The sequence below is a fragment of the Mauremys mutica genome, chromosome 5 (genome assembly GCF_020497125.1).
Source record: "Mauremys mutica isolate MM-2020 ecotype Southern chromosome 5, ASM2049712v1, whole genome shotgun sequence".
In the NCBI taxonomy this organism is placed as follows: domain Eukaryota; kingdom Metazoa; phylum Chordata; order Testudines; family Geoemydidae; genus Mauremys; species Mauremys mutica.
In genome coordinates, this window is record NC_059076.1 from 110,144,857 (window position 1) to 110,165,243 (window position 20,387).

A 20,387-nucleotide genomic window follows, 5' to 3' on the forward strand; every position below is an offset into this window, starting at 1 on the left:
TTATTGAAAAAGGCTTATAATCTTGTGTGATCCAGAAAGAGAAATGCAGCTATATCTCTGGAAATCATCGGCGTCATAAAAATATCTGGTGACCTGATAACGCTAAAACTGGGATGACGCCATTTTTACATTTGTACCTATGGATCAGTTAGAAGAGCAAAGAAGGGCAGCATATAGAGTTCTGGCAATTTGTGTGTATGTGCTCTGAGGGGAGACCACATCTTTGGGGTGTCCTAGTAAGGACCAACTGGCAACAGGAGTTGGGGAGGAAAATCCACTTCATATCAACTGGATGGGAAAGGAATAGGTTAAGGCCTGGAGGAGAGTCAGAGTGCGTCACTGGAGCTGGTATGGATTCCCATGTGATTCTGAGGTTGGGGGTGGTACCCATTCTGCCAGGGATACAGGCCCCATTTCTCTCTTCTTTTCGGCCTTCCTCTTTTTTGGTCCTACCCTAATGTTGAAGTCAGGCACAGAAGAGAATTATATTCTGGGTCCAATAAACCACACACGCTGTCTGCCAGTTCTGGCTCCCTCCTCACTGCAATCTGCCTTTCTGCAGCTAATACACAACACTCCTTGGAGGACACAGGACATAGAGAATTGTAAAACAAAACAAAAACCAGCCACTACATAAAAAACAAAATAAACTGACAGTAGGTTTAAACCTGACATTTGATAGGAGTAAAACCCCTGCAACTTTGTTCCTTTAGAAGAAAACCCCCTTACAACTGGAAAACAAATGTTAAAGGTTTTTCCAAATGTCCCATGTTTTAGGTGTGAAATTAGTAGTGAATCAGTTTGTGTGAATGGTTTTTATTTGAAAGGACATTGCTTTAAGGTTTCTATTCTTCTCATGCTCTTTGTAGAAATGTTTATACAGAAGATAGTGGCCTTTCCATGATATGCAGCTACAATTGCTTCAACAGATCACTGCACAGGACAAGTGAGCGCCTGCCTAATGAAACACCCTTCCAATGCCCTTTCGCTAAATGTAAAGTTCATAAAATTAATCAGGCAGCTGTTTAAAAGAGGGATCAAGTGAACATTTTAAAAAATGTTAGTTGAATTTGGTCAAAATGTTGTTAGCTTTTTTTCTTACCAACTCTATGGCTGTTCACTATCTCCCACCCTTACTTCTAAATAACAAAGCCTGTTCAACAGGCAGCTCTGTGGCAGCACCTGTAGTGCTACCTGAAATAAATTGTGTTCTAGGGGAAAAATCTAAGGATACTCAGTCAAATTTAATTTCCATATACCACAAAAAGCATCCAAACTAAAAGGTGAATCCTGCCCTGTGGCACAGGCTTCATGCTTAGAAATTCTGGTGGTGGTGGGAAGGAATCTTCCTATCCCTTTCCCATTCAGCTGGTGACATGAAGTGCATTTTCCTTCCCTCTTCCCGCTGCCAAATTGGTCCTTATTAGAACACCCCAAAGATGTGGTCTCTCCTCGGAAGGCTGGAGTTACTCCTGTGTCCATGCTGTGAAGAAGGAAATGGCTGGTTGGTCTGCTGTCTATGGATGCATCAACCCACTCTCATGGCTCCTGCACGTCCACCATCTCCTTATGGCAGAAGCTGTGCTCTGCAGAATGCAGGAGGTGAATAGCGGTCTGCACAGGCAACCCACATTCTGCAACCTGAACACTCTTATCAGAACATTATTGGTTCTGTGTGTATGGATCTGCACAGCCCTGGAGTGGGGAATTTGCTAATAAATTTTCCCCCTCATTCTCTTTCCAGCCCTTCCCTTTCTTGAATGGGGAGAGGAAGGAACACCCAGGGTGAAGGCTGCCCCAAGAGCACAAAGATTGACATCTTCCCAGAAGGAGCGGGGAGTCCAGGTAGCAACAAGGAAGGGGTGAGGAACGCTTCAGACACAGCTATCATCCAATTCTATTTCCTTTTTGTTTTGTTAGGGACATTTTCCTTCCGCTGATGGCTGTTTGTTCAGACCCCTCCTCTTACTCTGTTCCTCACAGTCTCTCTGATGCAGCGTCACTCCCCCTAGTCTCCGCATTCTCCTCCAATCCTCCTCACCCTGGATCCTTTTCCTCTGCACTCAATATTGCCTTTCCCTTCCTTTCCTTATTAACTCAGCCACATCCTTTTCCCCTTGCCGATTCTCTCTGAACTTAAAAAGCAGAACAAATGTGGAACCAACATATTTGCTAACCATCAATTTGATCAGTCTTTGTATACTTCGCATCTCTTTTCTCCCACCCTATTCCTGTCTTGCCATCTTACACTATATAGTCTCCTTGGAGCTCTTTGTAGTCTCTTTTTCTCGTGTGTGTTTGTACAGCACCTAGCACAATGCCTACCCTGTCCTGAATGAACCTACAGCCATTACTGGAAACCAAATAATAAAAATGAACTGTGAGATCCCCTCTCATTGGCCAGCTAAGGAGTATATTGCTTGAGTACCTGCAGAAAAGTCTGTCCTACTTAGACAATGTATGCTATTCAGTGTGCAATTCAGAATGTCAGTAGATTATGCTGATACACTATCCACATGCATTTGCCAATTCTGTCAAATATGGGATTGATTGATTGATTAATTTGTTTACTTATATTCCATGAGAAAGTTTTTCTCTTATTTGCTTAGCAAGTTCTGCAGGGGTTCATTGTAACTTTGCACAAGCCCATGAAATAGAATTTATAATCACTTTTTTTAAAATTTAGAACAGGCAAAAAATACATGGTAGGGAACATAATACTCATCCCATCCCAAAAGATCATGATATCCAAGGGGATCTAGAGTATTAATTAGGAAGTTGTTGCAAACCTATAAAAAATCATCCCATAATTACTCTGAAAAAAAGTTATAATTTCAAAGCTACACTGCAGAATAGCATACTGGATTAATTATGCCAGACTGCAGCAATAACCTTGAATTAAAGCTGCAACCTTCTATTTTTAAGAAACAATTGCCTTTCTGGTTGATGAAACCTGTCGTCCCATCAGGTAACAGACGTGACCAGGAAAGAGAAAAGCGATAATGAGTCAATCCAAGCTGTTTGATACATTTCAAATCTTCCTCCCACAGAGTGTAGCTGCCACAAGCTACATCACCAGTCTGGTTCTTGAAAACTCGATCTCCTCCCTGATGGGTGAATGTGTCCCAAACATTAGGGCCCTTTCCATCTGCATTCCAGCCTCCTGATTAAAAACAAAACTGAATCATTACACTTTTGACATCAAAAGACATATGTTGAATGTAAATATTTATCACATAAAGTAGACACAAGAATCTCAGTACCTTGTAAGCAAATCAAGCAAGGCTTTCTCCAGTTCTTTCACTTAAAATGAATAGTTTTTTCTCAAGCTATAGAACATTTGTATTAAGTTCTGCATTTATTCATGGTTTTGTCACTGCTCACTATTTGAAAAATCTGTTTCAAACAGCACTTACAGAGGTTCTGACACACTGCATATTATTTTTAGCCAAAGATCAGATGCTTGTGAATCTTCTGAGATATTAACAAAAAGTATTTGCTAATGCAACTTCCACCCATGAATGTAAAAGATCTGGCCATATCAAAGAAAGCCTTTAGGATATGAAAAATACATCCAACAAATAGGCACTTATGGCTTTCTGGATGTCCTTTGAAAGTCCTGACAGTCTGTTAAGAAGAAAGGAATACCATTATGAGCCATGGCCCTAGGCATGTATAACATGAATTAATAACAAAGCTCTGTGAAACTTCTGCCTTTTGCTTAGACAAACGTTCACGGAAAAACTGCAAAGATTTCCACTAAATTAAATTTTACACTAAATGTTCATAATCTCTGCACCATTTTCTGCATTCTGGTTATGCTGGGATATTTTGTAGTGCTTTTGAAAACTGAGGTATATTTAGCCATAGTTTGAGATCTGAGATACCACAGTGTATAAACTGAGTAAATGCAGATTTCTTTATGACAATCATTGCAGTCTTTGCAAAACCATGTTATAATATGTGCAAATGTTTAATGTGAAAAGCCCTGGAAATCCCCATCCCTGCAAAGTACAGTTAAATCACAAAACTCAGAATATGCCAAAATTCTCCAGTTTCCTTTACAAGCAAAATTTTTCAGAGTTCCAGTTAAGGCATGTTTCCTGGGTTACTGTCTAAAAACTAAAATGACATTGTAGATTAAAATCATGTATAAATTAAATATCAGTTGGCTGTAAGATTAATACCTATATAATAGCTACATATCAATCCTCAGTAAAAGTGTTTTAATAATCAATTAGTATCATAGAAATTAGAGATGGAAGAGCCCTATTAGGAGGTCATCCAGTCCATCCCCTGCCAATGTGAGATTGCTCCCTAAAGTATATTCAGTACTTAATGCACATCTGTCTTGTTAAATTTAAGTTTAATGCAAGGTTAAGCATATTGCAGACACTTAATTTAAAGCGTTACTAGAATCTGTAATATCATTTCTATAGCCTAGTTTCTGAAAGATCATTGTCATATTTCATGTCCTTTACGGAATTTTGTAACAGCACACAAGCACCAATATGGCTACATAAGGTTATTCAGTAAATTGAGCTCTTCTGTGGGACAGCCTTCACACTAGGTCCATTTTTAGATCTAACAACTCTGAGTGTCCCTTAAGGTTCAAGTTTTCCTACAACACAATGACTCAGTGCTGCAGTATTCTCAGATATATACAGTAATGACAGTTTCCCATGGGTAGTATTTGACTTTAGTAGTTACATTTTAAGTCAAGATTCAAATTATTTGTGCAGGAAAACACTCAAAGTAAAGTAAAGAGTAATTATTTTGTATTATTTAAGAGATTTAGAGTATTTAAAAGGCAGATTCTGTTTGCCCAAAACCAGATTCAAGGTGCCCAGTTCTGGGCCATAGCATGGCCCCTTTGCAGTGCTCTTCTTGGGCAGCTAAGAATTCCCCTGGCATGTAGGAATCCCCAACTGGCACAAACTCTACCACCTCCTTTATCCAGTCTACTCAGCAAGTGGGAGAGTGCCAGGGATTGGATGGAATAGGGCAGAAGCACCTTGGTGGTTCTCAGCCAATGATAGCATCCCAGAGTGGGCTGATACAAACGAGCTGTCTGAGGCCAATATAAGATATGCCAGGGCTGAACTGGCCTCCAGGCCAGCTTCAGGACTGAGGAAGAGCAAAGGTCAGGATCTGGTCATACATTTCAGCTATTGTACACACAGTTGATTGGCCAAATCACTCTAGATTATATTAATATGCCCTCAAATATTTAAAAATAATGATTATAGACCATTTATATTTCAATGCACATACCTCAGTCTTTACAATTATTAAAATGGAATGCATTGGAGTAGTTCTCCTTTAAAAATTAAGTTACAGCAGGAATATCAGTGTGCACTACTTTTAAGGTTTTATGTGCTTTTCCAGACTAATCTCTCAAGTGTACCTTTCCAAAACCTTCACCTTTTGGGCTGAAGTTTTCTAGACTTGGTCTCTACCCAAAGGTGAATATCTGCTTAGTATAGCTCAACAGAGTGAGTGAAGAAAATACGTTTTTACCATTACTAAAAATTCTTGCAACTTCTCTCTCTTTTTTTAAGAGCTCTAGTACAGAGTTGAAATTTACCATAGAAATGGCCCTCGTAAGGAGAAGTGCCTTGGAGTGTTCTGGTGAAAATTGATTTTGATTTGACTGAGTCATGCACCTTTGAAAGCTGCATTTTGAGCATACAGAGTACAATTGCTATGATTTTTTTAGCACTTTGAAATATATTAAGTGAAGTAGGCTGAACTGTGCATAAATACATAGCTGACAGTGAAAAATAAAAGTACACTCCTAGACCTCGCCTCATTCACTGTGCAACTTGTGATATGTGCAACAGTTGAGTTGGGACTCCACAAGAACTCTTGACTCAGTCACACTGCCTTGTCAGGTAAAGGCTGCAAGGCTCCTAGGCTTTGAAGTGTGAGTTAACCCCTGTGGGCCTCTTCGGTTTTGTGGGGATAGGGTATTTCCAATAGTGTCTAGCTGAATATTTTCACATTATAGATTTTTTTAAAAAATTAATAAAACCCTAGGAATTTCCATTAACAATTATAGAGAACATTAAAGTTGCGCATTGTCAAGGCTGGGTCACGGGCAGCCAGCCTGAATCTGGAGGATATCAAAAGTGCTCACTCTTCTAAAATCCTGAAAGGACCCACACAATGCGGCAAGCTACCAACCAATCTTTCTGCTATCTGTCATCTTTAAAGTCCTGGAGCAGCTTATCCTCCAGTGTATGTCTCCAGAGGTGGAGATCTCTCAGCGTCAACCAGGCTGGCTTCCAGAAGAGTCAAAGCATATGTGACCAAGTCCTAGGCCTCACTACAAATATAGAAAATGGGTTTCAACAGAACTTGAAGACAGGAGCTGTTTTCTTGGACCTGACAGAGGTCTACGATACAGTATGGCACACTGGACTTCTGGTAAAACTTTTAAGAGTTCTTCCAGCATGGGTGGTGGACACTGTTGAACTTCTGCTTTCTGACAGTCATTTTCTGGTACATATGGGAGACAGAACAAATGCATGGAGAAGATAATCCAATGGCTTACCCCAATGCTTCATGCTTGCGCCCACCCTGTTCAGCCTGTACACAAATGACCTGCCACTGACTCAGTCATGCAAGTTTATCTATGCAGATGACATCTGCTGTGGTACCCAGTCATTCTCTTTCACCAAATTGGAGAATATCTTGAACACCAACTTAGCCAAGATGGCAGCCTACTGGAGCAGTTGGTGCCTCCAACCAGGTATGACCATGACAGTTTTGAGCATCTTCGAACTCTACAACGCAAGCACTAAAGGTGAGTTAGACGTCTTCCTTAATGGTAAACAACTGAAACATGAGGCAAAACCTGTCTACCTTGATGTCACATTGGACTGCACTTTGACTTTCCATGACCATCTTAAAAATACTGCTGTCAAAGTCAGGACTAGGAATAATCGAATCAGCAAATTAGCTGGTTCGATCTGAGGCACAGGCACACAGACACTTCTGGCACTGTGCTATTTCTCAGCAGAATACTGTGCCCGGGTGTGGTGGTGTTCGCCTCACACTAAATTGGTTGGTGTCAAATTGAGCTTGACCAGGCATATCATCACAGCACTGAACACCCCACTTGTATTCCATGGCTACCAGTTCTGAGCAACATAGCCCCTCCACACATTTGTCACAGAGAGTCTACAGCCAGACTGGTGGAGAAGCTGCGTGCCAACCCAGGACTCCCACTGTTCACAGACATTTTTAGTCACCCCAGAGGACAACTTAAGTTGAGTTGTCCATTGTTGTCTCAACTGCCAAATCAGAATCTGTCAACAGCAATCCTATGGTGCAGTGAGTGGTCAGCTGAAGAAGTTTGGAATGTCGCTTTTTACAGATCCAGACTAACACGGCTACCCCTCTGATACTTGACGTAACTGAGATATACTTCATGCAAGATGGCTCATGTGAGATATCATTGGAAAGGTTATGATTTACTGAATGTGATTATCCAATTTGTATGCCTGCATCTGAAGTTAGGAATATTGACTATGTATCTGTATTTCAACTATGCTACTTTGGGTGATGCCCACTGCTAACACTTCAGGTACAACAATGGAAAAGCCAGACAGTGCAGATGGCCCATCAGTGAGGACAATAGACTGTGAAAAGCTTGGCGTTCCTGTGGACCCTCCATACTGCCACTGACTCATGGACACTGTGACCCTACAGAGTCAGGTGGTCTTGTCATCCGATATTAAAACATTACCTGGGACTTCTTGTAACTTTCCACTGTAAGGAAAGTGAGGTCAAGTTTAGGAAACTATTTCAGGGTTGGGAGGAAGGCAAACAGGACTCTTCCTCTTCGTGTCCTGCCTGCCCAAGAAGAAAGACTGCGAAAGGAAAGGGGGGGGGGGAGTCCAGACTGAAACATGGGTCTAGTCTGAAAAGGAATAAAACTGTAACTTTGAACCACAGAAACTTTGAAAACTGCCTGCAACAATATCTAGGGTGAGAAATACTATTTGTAAACAATTTCTTTAGTGAAACGAGCTTAGTTTGCGTATTTGATTTAGTTGCTTAGAAATCTGCTTTGTTCTGTTTGTTACCCCTTTTACCACTTAAAATCTACCTTTTATAGTTAATAACATTTGTTTTGTTTATTATTAAACCAAGTTTCTGTAATTTCTGACTCGGGGGTAAGAAGTGTGTACACCTTTCTCCACATTGAGGGAGCAAGCAAATTTCATAATATATCTTTGGGTCTGCACTCCAAGGGAGATGGACAGCTGAGTGCTGGAGCAAGTCCCTTAAGCTGAGTCTTCCCAGAGCTGATCCACAGCTGGCTGTGGCCCTGCCTATGTGTGTGTTAGAGGAGGTTTTAAGAGCCTGGCTCAGTTTAAATGGGGCCGATTCTGGCAGAAGAGGTAGACTCAGTGGTATGTCAGCATATCAGGTGGCTTCCCAAGGAGTCCAACCCATCACATCATGGTGGCCTTAGGGCCCTTCATTCTGCAGATGAAGCCTCTTCCGGGTGGCTTAGCAAGCACTACAAATGCTAGAAGAAGAAAAAGCCAGCCTAGTGAATAAAGACAGGGCAAAACATCAGGAATCAGAGTCATCTGTCAATCTAGAGTCAGGTAATCAGGAGTAAGAAGCAGAAGGCAAAACCAAATCATAAACTTGGTGTCAGAGCCAGGAGATAAATGCTGGGGTCAGGGACCAGGATCAGCATAAGGAAACAGGATCTGCAGCAGCATCTAGCTGGAGTTCCACTTAGTTGACAGACAACTTTCTTGTATCTTTTCCAGATTAGAATAGTATGTCCAGACTAATCAAGAATTAGCAATGTCCTGTCAATGAGGCCCTCCATAGGTGGTAAATTCTACAGTGTGTGGGGGCCTCTGATGCTCATGATTCTCCAAGTGTTTCTTATGCCATGCATGGCACCAGTTGCCACCCAAGGAATCCTCAGACCCAGAGCTGCTCCATATACTCATCCTGCCACTCAAAAGGCAGGATGTGATATAATACTAAGCTTCCATGTGAATTTCAGCCCAGAGAATAAAAGAGTAGTTCCTACTCTCCCCCAGGGCCCATGGAAGCTGTCCTCAGCAGAAGAAAATGGGTAAGAAAGAGACAGCAGGCTGGGCTTCCCCAAGTTCCCCACCACCTCAAACCTGCAGATAAAGCTGAATTTATGCTGTTTCCCTCTCTGTGGTTTAAGACCTGCCCCTCTTGAGGGTTAGAAAAGAATTTAGAATTAGGCCCCAAGGATGGTGTTTTAAACCTGATATTGTATTTCCCGGGTTTTAGAGAATGAAGAGGTCATAGTTCCCCAATTTCCTTCCCTCCATTGCTCCAAGCTTTGATTATCACTCTCTGGTCTTCAGGGGTTCCCCCGCAGTCTTTTCTCCAGTTGCCCCAGTCAGATCACTTGCCTGAGGATCCTCCAAATCCCTGAAGTGTTGCCATCTTCTCATCAACTTGCTTTCTACTGTCTCCTTCCACCTATCTCTGCAGGGACACTGTCTCCCTCCAAACCCCACTGCCTGCAACACTCACCTCATATACTCCAAACCTGCTCCCCTAGCCTCCTCTGTACACATCATTCTCACTAACACCTGATTCCATGTGCCCCCAACTTCCCCAGGGTGCCAACTAACAAACTCTTGCTGGGCCCTTCTACTTTACCCTGCTCCCTCATCCATAAGCCAACAACTGCTTTGGCTCTGGTGTCCCTACCCTGCTGGTCTCCCAAGCCCCAGCTACACCCACAAACATGTGGGAGGTCTGGGAGCCTTATCCCATCCCCTCTCACAATCTCATGGAATGGTCAGTGACCTACCCTCCATCCGTTCATGGGGAGTCACCAGAGAGGATCACTGTCATTCAGTCCTCTGAACAGGTACTATAGATGTTTATGTGAAGGACATACTCACACGCTGAGGATGGCTGAGCTCTGCTTACTAAAGGCAGGTCCCAGAAGAAGTTTGGCACCAGTGGATGAGTTTCCCTGTGATCATAGAAGTCCCAGGAAATGTAGGCAGGGCTTCCTCTGAGCACAGGAAAATCCTGCCCACCGTGGAAGGGGATCCCAAAGGCCTAGCACTGATCTTCCAGTTTGCTGTCCTGCATGCTTCCAGGAGATGGGTTCTGACTTGTGACTCTCCCCCAAACACCTGCTTCTGGGGAATTAATTATGACTGTCACCTATATGCTCACCTGTTCTCAATTCTTAGGGCATGAAGAGGCCCTTGCAAGCCAAACAATCTGCTCATGTCTACCCCAACAGAAAGGAGGGAGTGAAAGCCTAGTGGGAATGTAACCTGCTGCTGCTTCCTTCTCTCACTTTGATCACTGGGAGGAGGAACACACACCTATTTTCCCCACCTGCCATCTGGTCTTGTTTCTGGGGTTTGGGGATAGGTTTTCCCACCCCAACTGTTCAGGGCAAGGAACAGTTAAGTGAGAAATGTAACATGGAGCCACACAAGACTTAAAAACTATGCAATGGGTCAAAATGGAACATGGAATCCCGTCCCCTCCACCTGTCCTCTCAATATTGGTGACTTTTGGATCCAGACTTCATGACTTGGGTCCCATCTTTGCTTTAAAACTATTTAACCCCCCTTCTTCCTTCCTTTGGCACGTGGAAATCTGATACCTTCAACTTGATAAGCTGCTGTAGCAGCACCCCAAGCAAATCCACTGGGGAAAGAAATGTCTTCTGGGTGCCAGTCACAAGGGGCAGGAGCAAAGGAGGCAGGAGCAGCTGAAGCCATGTGGCTGGTGGATCTGAACCTCCTGTGGGGCTGACACCAAGCTTCCTGGACGGACTACTCTTCCACTTGTCGTAAGCAGATTCTGTATCAAACACAAACACAGAAAAATAAACCCTGAGCAGCTTTTCTCTCTGAAGGACAAATAGTTGCAACCATATCTTGCATGTCTCATGATCTGAACACAGAGGCTTAGCTCAGCCTCCCACGCACACTGAAAGGGGAGGGGCAGCAGTGCAGCCAGCTACAAGGCCTCGTGTACAAGTAGCTCCTTCCAGTGCATGGTACTGGGCTGTCCAAATCAGGCCTCTGTCCTTCCCTGCTCATGTAAGCTGCCAGACTCCCCATACCTAGAGCTACTTACTCTGAATAAGGTGCTGAGCCACCCAGACAGAAGCTCCTCCCACTTTCCTGTAAGTCACTCAAACCTGGACCCTACTCTTTTTCTGGCACAGAGTCCCTGCCATGTCCCCACTGCATACATGGCCCAGATCTGGTCTGGTCTGATCACATTGCAGCACATGGTAAGGGCTGTTGCCCCCAGTGTGTGGAATTGTAACTGTCAGGCTTGTGTCTGCTGCACGTTTCCTCTATTTATCTAGGGTTAGGTATTCACTGCACCTGGTCAAAGAGAGTCTGAGGAGGCCTTCTGTAGACGGACACTCAAAACTGCTGCCCTCTGCCTCCTTTCACACCCCAGAGAGGCTCCCTTACTCCTAGACTGAAAGTATAAACCCCTAACTGAAATGTATGAAACTTCAGACATGGCACGCTAGATGGCACTATTGCAACTTATTTTTCAGGCACTGCAAGAGCTGTTTTCCCTCTCTGGATTACAGTAAACACATATTGATTTATGCTAAGGTCAGTATCCCCATTTATTGGACCACTGGGCTACATAGGCCTCCTAGAAATTCAGATGCTAGCCATGACACCCAACTCTTTGTATTTCTGTCTTGTGTTGCATTATTTGCCTTTGCTTCTACCCTTTGATTTATAAACCTTTCCAGGTGGGGATCTGTTACAAACAGACTTACCACTGCAATGCATCATGCACATTAATAATAATTTATATAGCATTGTAAATCAGACAAAAAATTGACATTGCCTGAAAAGCATGTATGCAGTTATGTGCAATCTCTTACCAAAACTGGTTTTGTTTTGTTTTTTTGGTGATGGTGGGTTTTTTTTTAAAGAAACAAGCAACTTTTATCAGAAAAAAGGTCAGGATAAAGTTGTAGAACAGTTGAATTAATTCCAAAAGTGCACATTATAGAGCCAGACTGTGCTGATACAATATAAAATAAATTGTTTCACAACAGGAGCGCATTTCCTCAAATAGCTCTCCAAGTTTTGCTCGCTCCTTAGAGGTAATATCCCTGGAATACAAAGGAACTAAGGGGGAATGAGGCAGTTCATATAAACATGTTCCAAAAGCAAGTGCTGAAGCACGGTATTGTCAAACATCCATTCTCCTTTACACATTTTATATAAATGGTGGGGGGAAATGATGCACTGTATTAGCAACTCTTCCCGTGAAAGCAGCCTTCTTAGAAATGTACTGATAAAATTGTTAAAGTGTTAATTTAAGTTCACAGCGGTTAATACCAGATAGCACCTTGCAAAATCCAAGAAGGTGAGCATTAGGTGTTAGTTATGAAACTCACCATGGGACATAATACATCTTGATTAATAGGTGTGCATGAATCAGAATAACTATGTATAATTTTACAACAGTCAACATTACACTAGATGCCTGGCAAAGACTGTAGATTGCACAAAGTCCCTGCCCAGTAGAACACACAGTTCAATTTCATACGTGACATAATATGTGGGGAACTAAACAATGGAAGTGGGGAGATGGCAGACAGTTGTCACTGGAGTAAGAATACGCAGCTCTGTAAAACATACAAAATAGGTTATTTAAGAAAGAATCACTATTGACTCTTGTGGGTGTTGTGGAAGAGGTGGGTCTTAAGGAAGGCTCTGAACCCAGTGATATGGGGAACTAGTTCAAGGAAGGTATCCTAGGTACAACAGGCAGCATGAAAAGGGGCCTGGAGACAGCTGTGGTAGAAGAGGACAGACAGGTCACTAAATCTGCCATCATTAATCAATCAGAGTGAGTGTGGTGTGATGAGATAACAGACTAGGTCTGAAAAGTAGGCGGAGACAGAAAGATGCAGGGCTTGGAGACAGTCTCTTCTTGCCCCCGTGCTATTTAGTAGCAAACTGTTCCAGCCTCACTCCCGGCTTTTTCTTTCCCCACTCTAGCAAACCCAATCTAATGTGAAATCCAATATTCCAGTGTTTTGTCTGGAGCCTAATACAAATCCAGAGCTGAATTTAAATAGTAACTTTGCACATCCATACCCAAATTCACATTGGTTCCAGACCAGGCTCATTTTTGTTTTTAAACCTGCAGTGGCACAGACCACTGGATGGTCTGGATGGACTTGAACCAGGCTTTCCCAGAACAAGACTGAGCTGGTCCTTACTTCGATGTACCCAGATAGGGATTTTTCTTATTGAGTCAGTTAGGCCTGAAAGTAATTAATTCAAGAGATAGTCACCAACCCAATAAAGTATGTATGTATCTCACTAGGGCTTGGTATACCAACATAAATTGTGAGTGTAGAACTACTTTGTCAGGGGTGTGGAAAATACACAGCTCTGAGCAATACAGTTATACAGACCTAAATCCCAGTATAGATAGTGCTATGTCAATGGGAAGGCTTCTCCTGTCAATATAACTACTGCCTGTCAGGGAGGTCGAGTACCTACACCAATGGGAGAAGCCCTCCTTTTGGCATAGGTTGAGTCTTCATTCAAGTGCTACAGTGGTGCAGCTGTATCAGTGCACCTACACCTCTGAAGCCTTTTAAGTGTAGGCAAGCTCTATGATGAAGGCAGCAAAGTTTTGCTTTGGTATTTTGTCTGTACAGTTGGGCTGAACTGGTTATTATAAACAAAGATGTATCCTTAAAATGAACTATTCCTGATTGGATCTGCCTTTTCTAATCCCAGATTATTGTTATTTAAAAAAATTAATTCTTATCATGACACAATTAGACAGACACTTCACTATGCTGGTATGGAAATGCAAGTTTCTTCTCCTCAACTCTCCAGTCCAAAAACAGAACAGACACAGAGTTACTTATGAAACAAGACTTTATTACTGAAACTGCTGAATATGGACATTCACAGATCCTGAGGCTTGTCTGAAAAGTGGAAATTGCCATTCAAGTTTGATTACTATCCCTGGTAAAATAGTGGGACAGATATTGAGAAAACAAAGTTACTAAATATCTGCAGGACTTCCAGACAAACAATTGTTTTCTGCATAAATTAATGAATGGCAAGCAGGAGCTAAACTGTAATGTATCTGAATTTTAGTAAATGTGATGATATAGTTGTCACTCTGTCTGCAGAGGCCAATGACTGTGAATGCCAATCTCAGGGCAGACTGTCAAAAACAGGACAAACACTCCAAACTGGTGGTGTGTTCTATAATTAGATATCACCCAAACTGGTAACAGATGTGCACTCCTGGATCATTATACCTGTCTTACCATGGAGTCTCAGACAGTCCCCATAGGCTCTCCAGTCTATCTTGCTACTCAGACAATCTGGACTTAGTGATAAATGGTCACTTACACCAAAAATCACATGATATTCAGGTTGTTTCCAGTCCCAAGACACCAGTGACTTACCCCAGATCAATTGGTACCCTTTATCTTACACCAAAGACAACACCTGTAGCCAATTCAGTAATAAACTATTGAAAGGTGTATTAACTAGTAAAAAGAAATAGAGAGTTATTTATAGGTTAAAGCAAGCAAACATATACACACAAATGAGTTATTACCTAAATCCTAAGAGTAACAGAGTTGTAATGATCCATCAATTCAACGTTCAGGGCAGACTCAGGCTTAGCTCCTGAGGATCTCTGCCTCAATTTAGAGTCTCTAGTCCTATCAGAGTTCAAAACAGCAAAGAGAGATGGAAAATTTCCCTGTGTCTTTCTTTTATTTCCTTCATTAAGCTTTAAAGTTCACAGGATGAGCTTCCTTGAATGTAACATTTCCAAAGTGCAATAGGGCCATTGACCAATCCTTTGTATTGTAATGTTCCTTGATGGCCTCTTTTGATTTTGATAATCCTTGTGAATGGGAAGGGGGAGTGATTCCAGTGCCTGGAGTCACAGGTTCGGAGCAAACATTTTCAAAATCATAAAGCAAAATTTACATATTTTCTTATAGCATGGAATACCAACATTACAAGTGAAATTAATGTATGCAGCAACTTACAAGCACTTCCTAGAGTCTAAGCACTAAATGCATTCTTATAAGACTAATACCTACTTTAAGCAAAATTAAAATACAGGTGAACTGTTCTGGTCCTCAGCTATGAGTTTGTTAGTTCTTAGCTAATGTCTGCAGCCTGGGCAAGAGCTGGCATCTGGCCTGTCAGTGTCACAATAGTGTTTGAAAATCCTGTTCTCAAAACTTAATTCAAATCGGTTTGAAGATAAGTCATGTTGACTGCAGTGAAGAGTAATAATAAACAATAACTTTGAGGGGAGTTGTTCAGTGCAGTATGCAGATTGGATTCTAATCCTGGTTAATAGCTTCAATAATGAGTTAGAAGAGGGAGTAAATGGTACATTAATGAAATCTGTAGATATATTAAAATGGGAGGAGCTGAGCACACTACTGAAGATGGAGAAAATACAAAGGGGCAGAGTTAGATTAGAAACACGGGCAGAATGTAACAATGAGATTCAGCTTGGAAAATGATATCTGGGTAAAAAAACTGAAAAATATTTAGAGAGAGGTAGAAATCTGGAGAGCAATAATGCCAAAAGAGATTTAGAGATAAGAATATTGAGAAATTAGATACGAATTTGCAATCCAATATGGCAGCAAAAAGGTCAGTGAAACTTCAGGCTGGGTATTCAGAGTCATGTCACAGAGCAAGGAAGTAATGGCCCATCTTAATGCAGCTCTTGTGCCACTGAAAGTGGAATACTGAATTTAGCTCTGGGCAACTTACAACCAGAAAAACAGACTACCAGGAGGATATCCAGAGAACAGCAACAAATTGTTATGCAGCTGAAGGGATCTGTTTATGAAGAAAACTTAAATGAGCTAGGCATGTTTAGCTGTCAGAAAGTACTTCAGAAAGCTGGGAGACATAGCTGCAAGATCACCTGCCAATGAAGGAGAGGATCAAAAAGGTGGTTGGGTGATAGGGAAAGCTGAGGAAGGTTATCCTAATAGTAATGACAACCACAAACACCGACTTTCCAATGTACCGGGGGGTGCTCAATCCCCGGCTCTGCCCCATGCTCTGCCCCCACTCCACCCCATCCCCCAAAGCCCCACCCTCGCCCACCTCTTCCCCCCCGCCCTGCCTCTTCCCGCCCCTGCTCCACCCCCGCCCCGCATCTTCCCACCCCATTCATAGAATCATAGACTATTAGGGACGGAAGAGACCTCAGGAGATGATCTAGTCCAATCCCCTGCTCAAAGCAGGACCAACACCAATTAAATCATCCCACCCAGGGCTTTGTCAAGCTGGGCCTTGAAAACCTCTAAGAATGGAGATTCCACCACCTCCCTAGGTAACCCATTCCAGTGCTTCACCACCCTCCTAGTGAAAAAGTGTTTCCTAATATCCAGCCACGACCTCTCTCACTGCAACTTGAGACCATTGCTTCTTATTCTGTCAATCTGCCTCCTCCCCCGAGTGTGCCTGCCCTCACTCCTTCCCCCTTATACCTCAGCGCCTCCTGCATGCCACGAAACAGCTGATTGTGGCAGGCGGGAGGCATTGGGAGGAAGGGGGAGGCACTGATCAGCCAGGCCCACCAGCAGGCTGGAGGTGCTAGGAGGGGCTGCCGGTGGGTTTTTTCCCCCTGGGTGCTCCAACATGCAGTATGATTTTCAGTACCACTAGACAAACTGTACTTATGTTCTAGCCTGGACTTTGAAATGCTAAATGTAGGAGCCACAAAGTGGTATTCCATGTTAGTAGTCAGCCTTCACAAGCCATGATAGTTCTTGGACTGATACTCCCAAATGAGCGGTCCTGTGCTGTTAATGTTTGAGCTATCTTCCTCTGTCTGAAGTTTAAAATGGGACTGGCCATTCAAAAGCTGGTAGTTGCTACTGCCACAATAATATTCCACTAGTAGGTAGAACTGCATTTTGGTCCAGAGTCTTGCATATGCATAGATCAAACACAAAGCCCTGCATGTGGAGACCCATCCTTTTTTATATACCACTTCAGATTGTCCTGTTTTCTAGCATTTCTGGTTTGTTCGCCTTCTAAGTGATCAAGTATAAAAACAACAATGAATTGTCATGTTAAAAGTGTCAACAATGTTCAGCACAGCTGATGGACTTGAGAATCAATGCAAAACATCCCAGAATCCTTGGTGGCCAGGGAAAGGGTCCTCTTTTGGAAAAAAAACAAAACAAAACAAAAAAACCCACACTGTTCACTGGGCCAACACCCATTTGCAAAGGCTAGATGAGATAGCTGCCTAGATTTTCCAAGCATGCACAAACAATTGGTAGAAGTGCATGGGCAAACTAGCTTGATATGACTTTTAAAGGAAAATATCTGCTGTATTTAATCATATGTGCTGCTGTAACCAGCTATGATGATCTGTTAGAAATCTGTTACACCCAGCATATTTCCATGTATAAGAGTACAAGGAAATCTAAAAGCCTTAAGTGGATTTGATTGAATCCTCTTTCCTTTTTGGAAGAGGAAAAAGGATGTGAATATAGTATGTTTTTACAATTAACATTGGACAGTGCCTAAAAGCACCCATAGCTCATTCTTCCCTCTCCTAGGATTTTCAGAAGTGCCCTAATCAAGGTCAGTGATTTTGGTTTATCACGTAGGTTGTGATATTTAATTCTTTGCTTGGAAAGAATGAGGAATTAAACATCAAAAATATCACATTAATATTTAGGTCTGGTGACTGAGATAAAGGCTGAAGTGTTTTACTTTGACAACATACATACTTGTTGGAATGTGAGTTAGTATCTGTCACTATTTAACATGCTGGTCATTTTGGAAGGGTAGCTTCACTTCTGTTGATAGCTAAGTAGCAGCTTGTGTTTGGGGCAAGTTTTTTTCACCTGTGAAACCTTGTTCTGTTTTAGTTCTAAGTAGTGCTCTCGCATTCCTTTGGTAGATTTAGAGTATGCAGATATTGATTTAAGCAGACCACTTGCATGAGAAGGTAATATGCTCCAGTGAATGGCACATTGGACTGAGACTCAGGAAATCTAGGCTCCTTTCCCAGCTCTGCCACTGCTATATGAACTCTGTGGCTCTGTTCCTCCGCTCCCCCCACAGTCTTTGTTCGCCTTATCTTTTTACATTGTAAACTCTTGAAATCAGGGACTGTCTTACAAGACCTAGCACATGGGTCGGCAACCTTCGGCACGTGGCCCAGAAGGGTAATCCGCTGGCAGGACACGAGACATTTTGTTTACATTGACCGTCTGCAGACACGGCTGCCCACAGCTCCCAGTGGCCGCGGTTGACTGTTCCCAGCCAATTGGAGTGGTGGAAAGAGGCACAGACCATAGGAACATGTTGGCCGCCGTTTCCCGCCGCTCCCATTGGCTGGGAACAGCAAACCGCGGCCACTGGGAGTTGCGGGCGGCTGTGCCTGCGGATGGTCAACATAAACAAAATGTCTCACGTCCCGTCAGCGGATTACCCTAATGGGCTGCGTGCTGAAGGTTGCCGACCCTGACCTAAACTGAATGGCACCCCAATCTCAGCTAGCTAGGAACTGCTGCAATATAAAAGCAAAATAAATGTTCAATTAATATAAAATTATTCCCAAAACTAGAGATATGCAATGAACACTACTGAAATGTTAGCTTCCCTCACCAAAGTTTAGCAGCCTAGGACAAAACTGATCTTCACTTCTGTTTTAAATAATTTCACATATATATTTTTCAATTGCAAGTCATACATATTTAGCTATTAGTCAAAGGAACCTGCTAAGATTGATTCAGCAATGGGCAAACTCTGAATATAACCAATAAGAATGATCCCAGCATCTTTTACATTTATTGCAAAGTCACTACATTTGTTTTCAGAAGTAGATATAAATAGTGAGGCTTGCTTTTATAGCAGTGAAACTGTATCTTTTGTTTTCTTTTCTCATATAAATGTTATTTCTAATTACACTGACTATGACTCACGATGCTGACTATCACTTCAGAGAATATACTTGAAAAACTTCTGCCACCAATCAGATTTAATCAATCCCATTATATAAGTACATTTATTACTGTATTTACATAAAATTCACTTCCATATATCAGCAAGATGATGCTACCAACTATTAAGCAGCAGCACTCTATGAGAGAGAGTAGTTGATATTACTTTTCAAAAGATTTGTGCAATGCCATTATGTTGTAAATATTTTTTTGCTTTTGCAAGAAATACTTGTTTATTGTACTCTTCGTTTTTATCCTGCAAAATATTAGCAAACACTATCGCAAGCACCTGGAATGTGAGATAAGTAGCACAGCAGTACTTTAATTTGACAAAGTAATCTAAATACCTATTTGGAATCCAGTAAATACAGGTTATTTTTCAAATAACTTATGCTATATATTTTTGTTGTTGTTCCAAGCACTACTAAAGCCATGCAGTGATGTCTGGGGATGATGATGATGTTCTGGAAATATCACAAAACACATACCTGACCCTGAAGCTAAACAAATAGAATCAAAAGAAAAAAATTCAATACATCCACTCTTTGACATGGCTGTCTCTTGCTTGATTTAAAAACATAAATGAAAAAAGATTAAAGGATATGGTATGTATAATGGTGTGGCACTGACCTTTTTATCATCACAGAGGTTGTCTACTTAACAAAAAAGTCACTTAGATGAATACAATATCTCATTCAATTTCAGCTCTTTAGATCTTTCCTCATGTTTTAGTTCAGTTCAGAGAAAATTGAATGGTTGCATATAAAGATGAAATCATACATATTTCTCCTCTTCTGATAAAGTACTAAAGACATTTATAAACATATAATGGAAAGAAAAGTGGAGTTTATACTTAAACTGGGTTTTTCTTTGCATCCATTTCTCTCTCTCTCTCTCTCTCTCTCTCTGAATCGCTATTTTTGCAATTTGTGCTGGTGACGAGGCCTAGTAATAGCTGCTGCAGCCACCCTTTTGGCTTGCTCTTGGCTACTAACCGACAAACACCCAGAAGGAGGCACTGCCATAAAGATGTGAGAACACTACTACTGGGTGAACTTCCAAAATCTTTGGGATCATTTCCTGATCATCCTCACTCAACCACTGTAGCTCTTTAGCATCCAGAAGTTAGTGGACACCAGCGTGGAATCAGACAAGGTCTTGAAATGGCTTCTGGAAAGCCAACAACAACAAGCAGCACAGCAACAACAGCAACACGCGTAGCTGTTGCAGCAGGTTACTATCCAGATGATGCGGGAATTGGTCACCCAGCATCAAGCCCAACAGGAAAGGCTGGTCCAACAAATGGCAGAGTTACTACAGCCGGGCAGGCCTTCAGTTACCCCTTTAGTAGACCCTGACCCAG

At 42.1% G+C, this 20,387-nt stretch overlaps 1 protein-coding gene across 2 annotated transcripts in view; it reads right to left on the reverse strand.

The window, feature by feature from the left end:
* LOC123371129 (cytosolic beta-glucosidase-like) overlaps window positions 1–20,387 on the reverse strand; it is an 84,593-nt gene that overhangs the window by 34,824 nt on the left and 29,382 nt on the right. For both annotated transcript variants that reach the window (XM_045018369.1, XM_045018368.1), the window contains 2 exons: window positions 10,652–10,851; window positions 2,936–3,163 (listed from right to left, as the gene is read on the reverse strand). In XM_045018369.1, coding sequence (XP_044874304.1) covers window positions 2,936–3,163; window positions 10,652–10,769 — 346 coding nt within the window. In that variant the 5' untranslated portion in view covers window positions 10,770–10,851. The remainder of the gene's footprint in view (window positions 1–2,935; window positions 3,164–10,651; window positions 10,852–20,387) is intronic.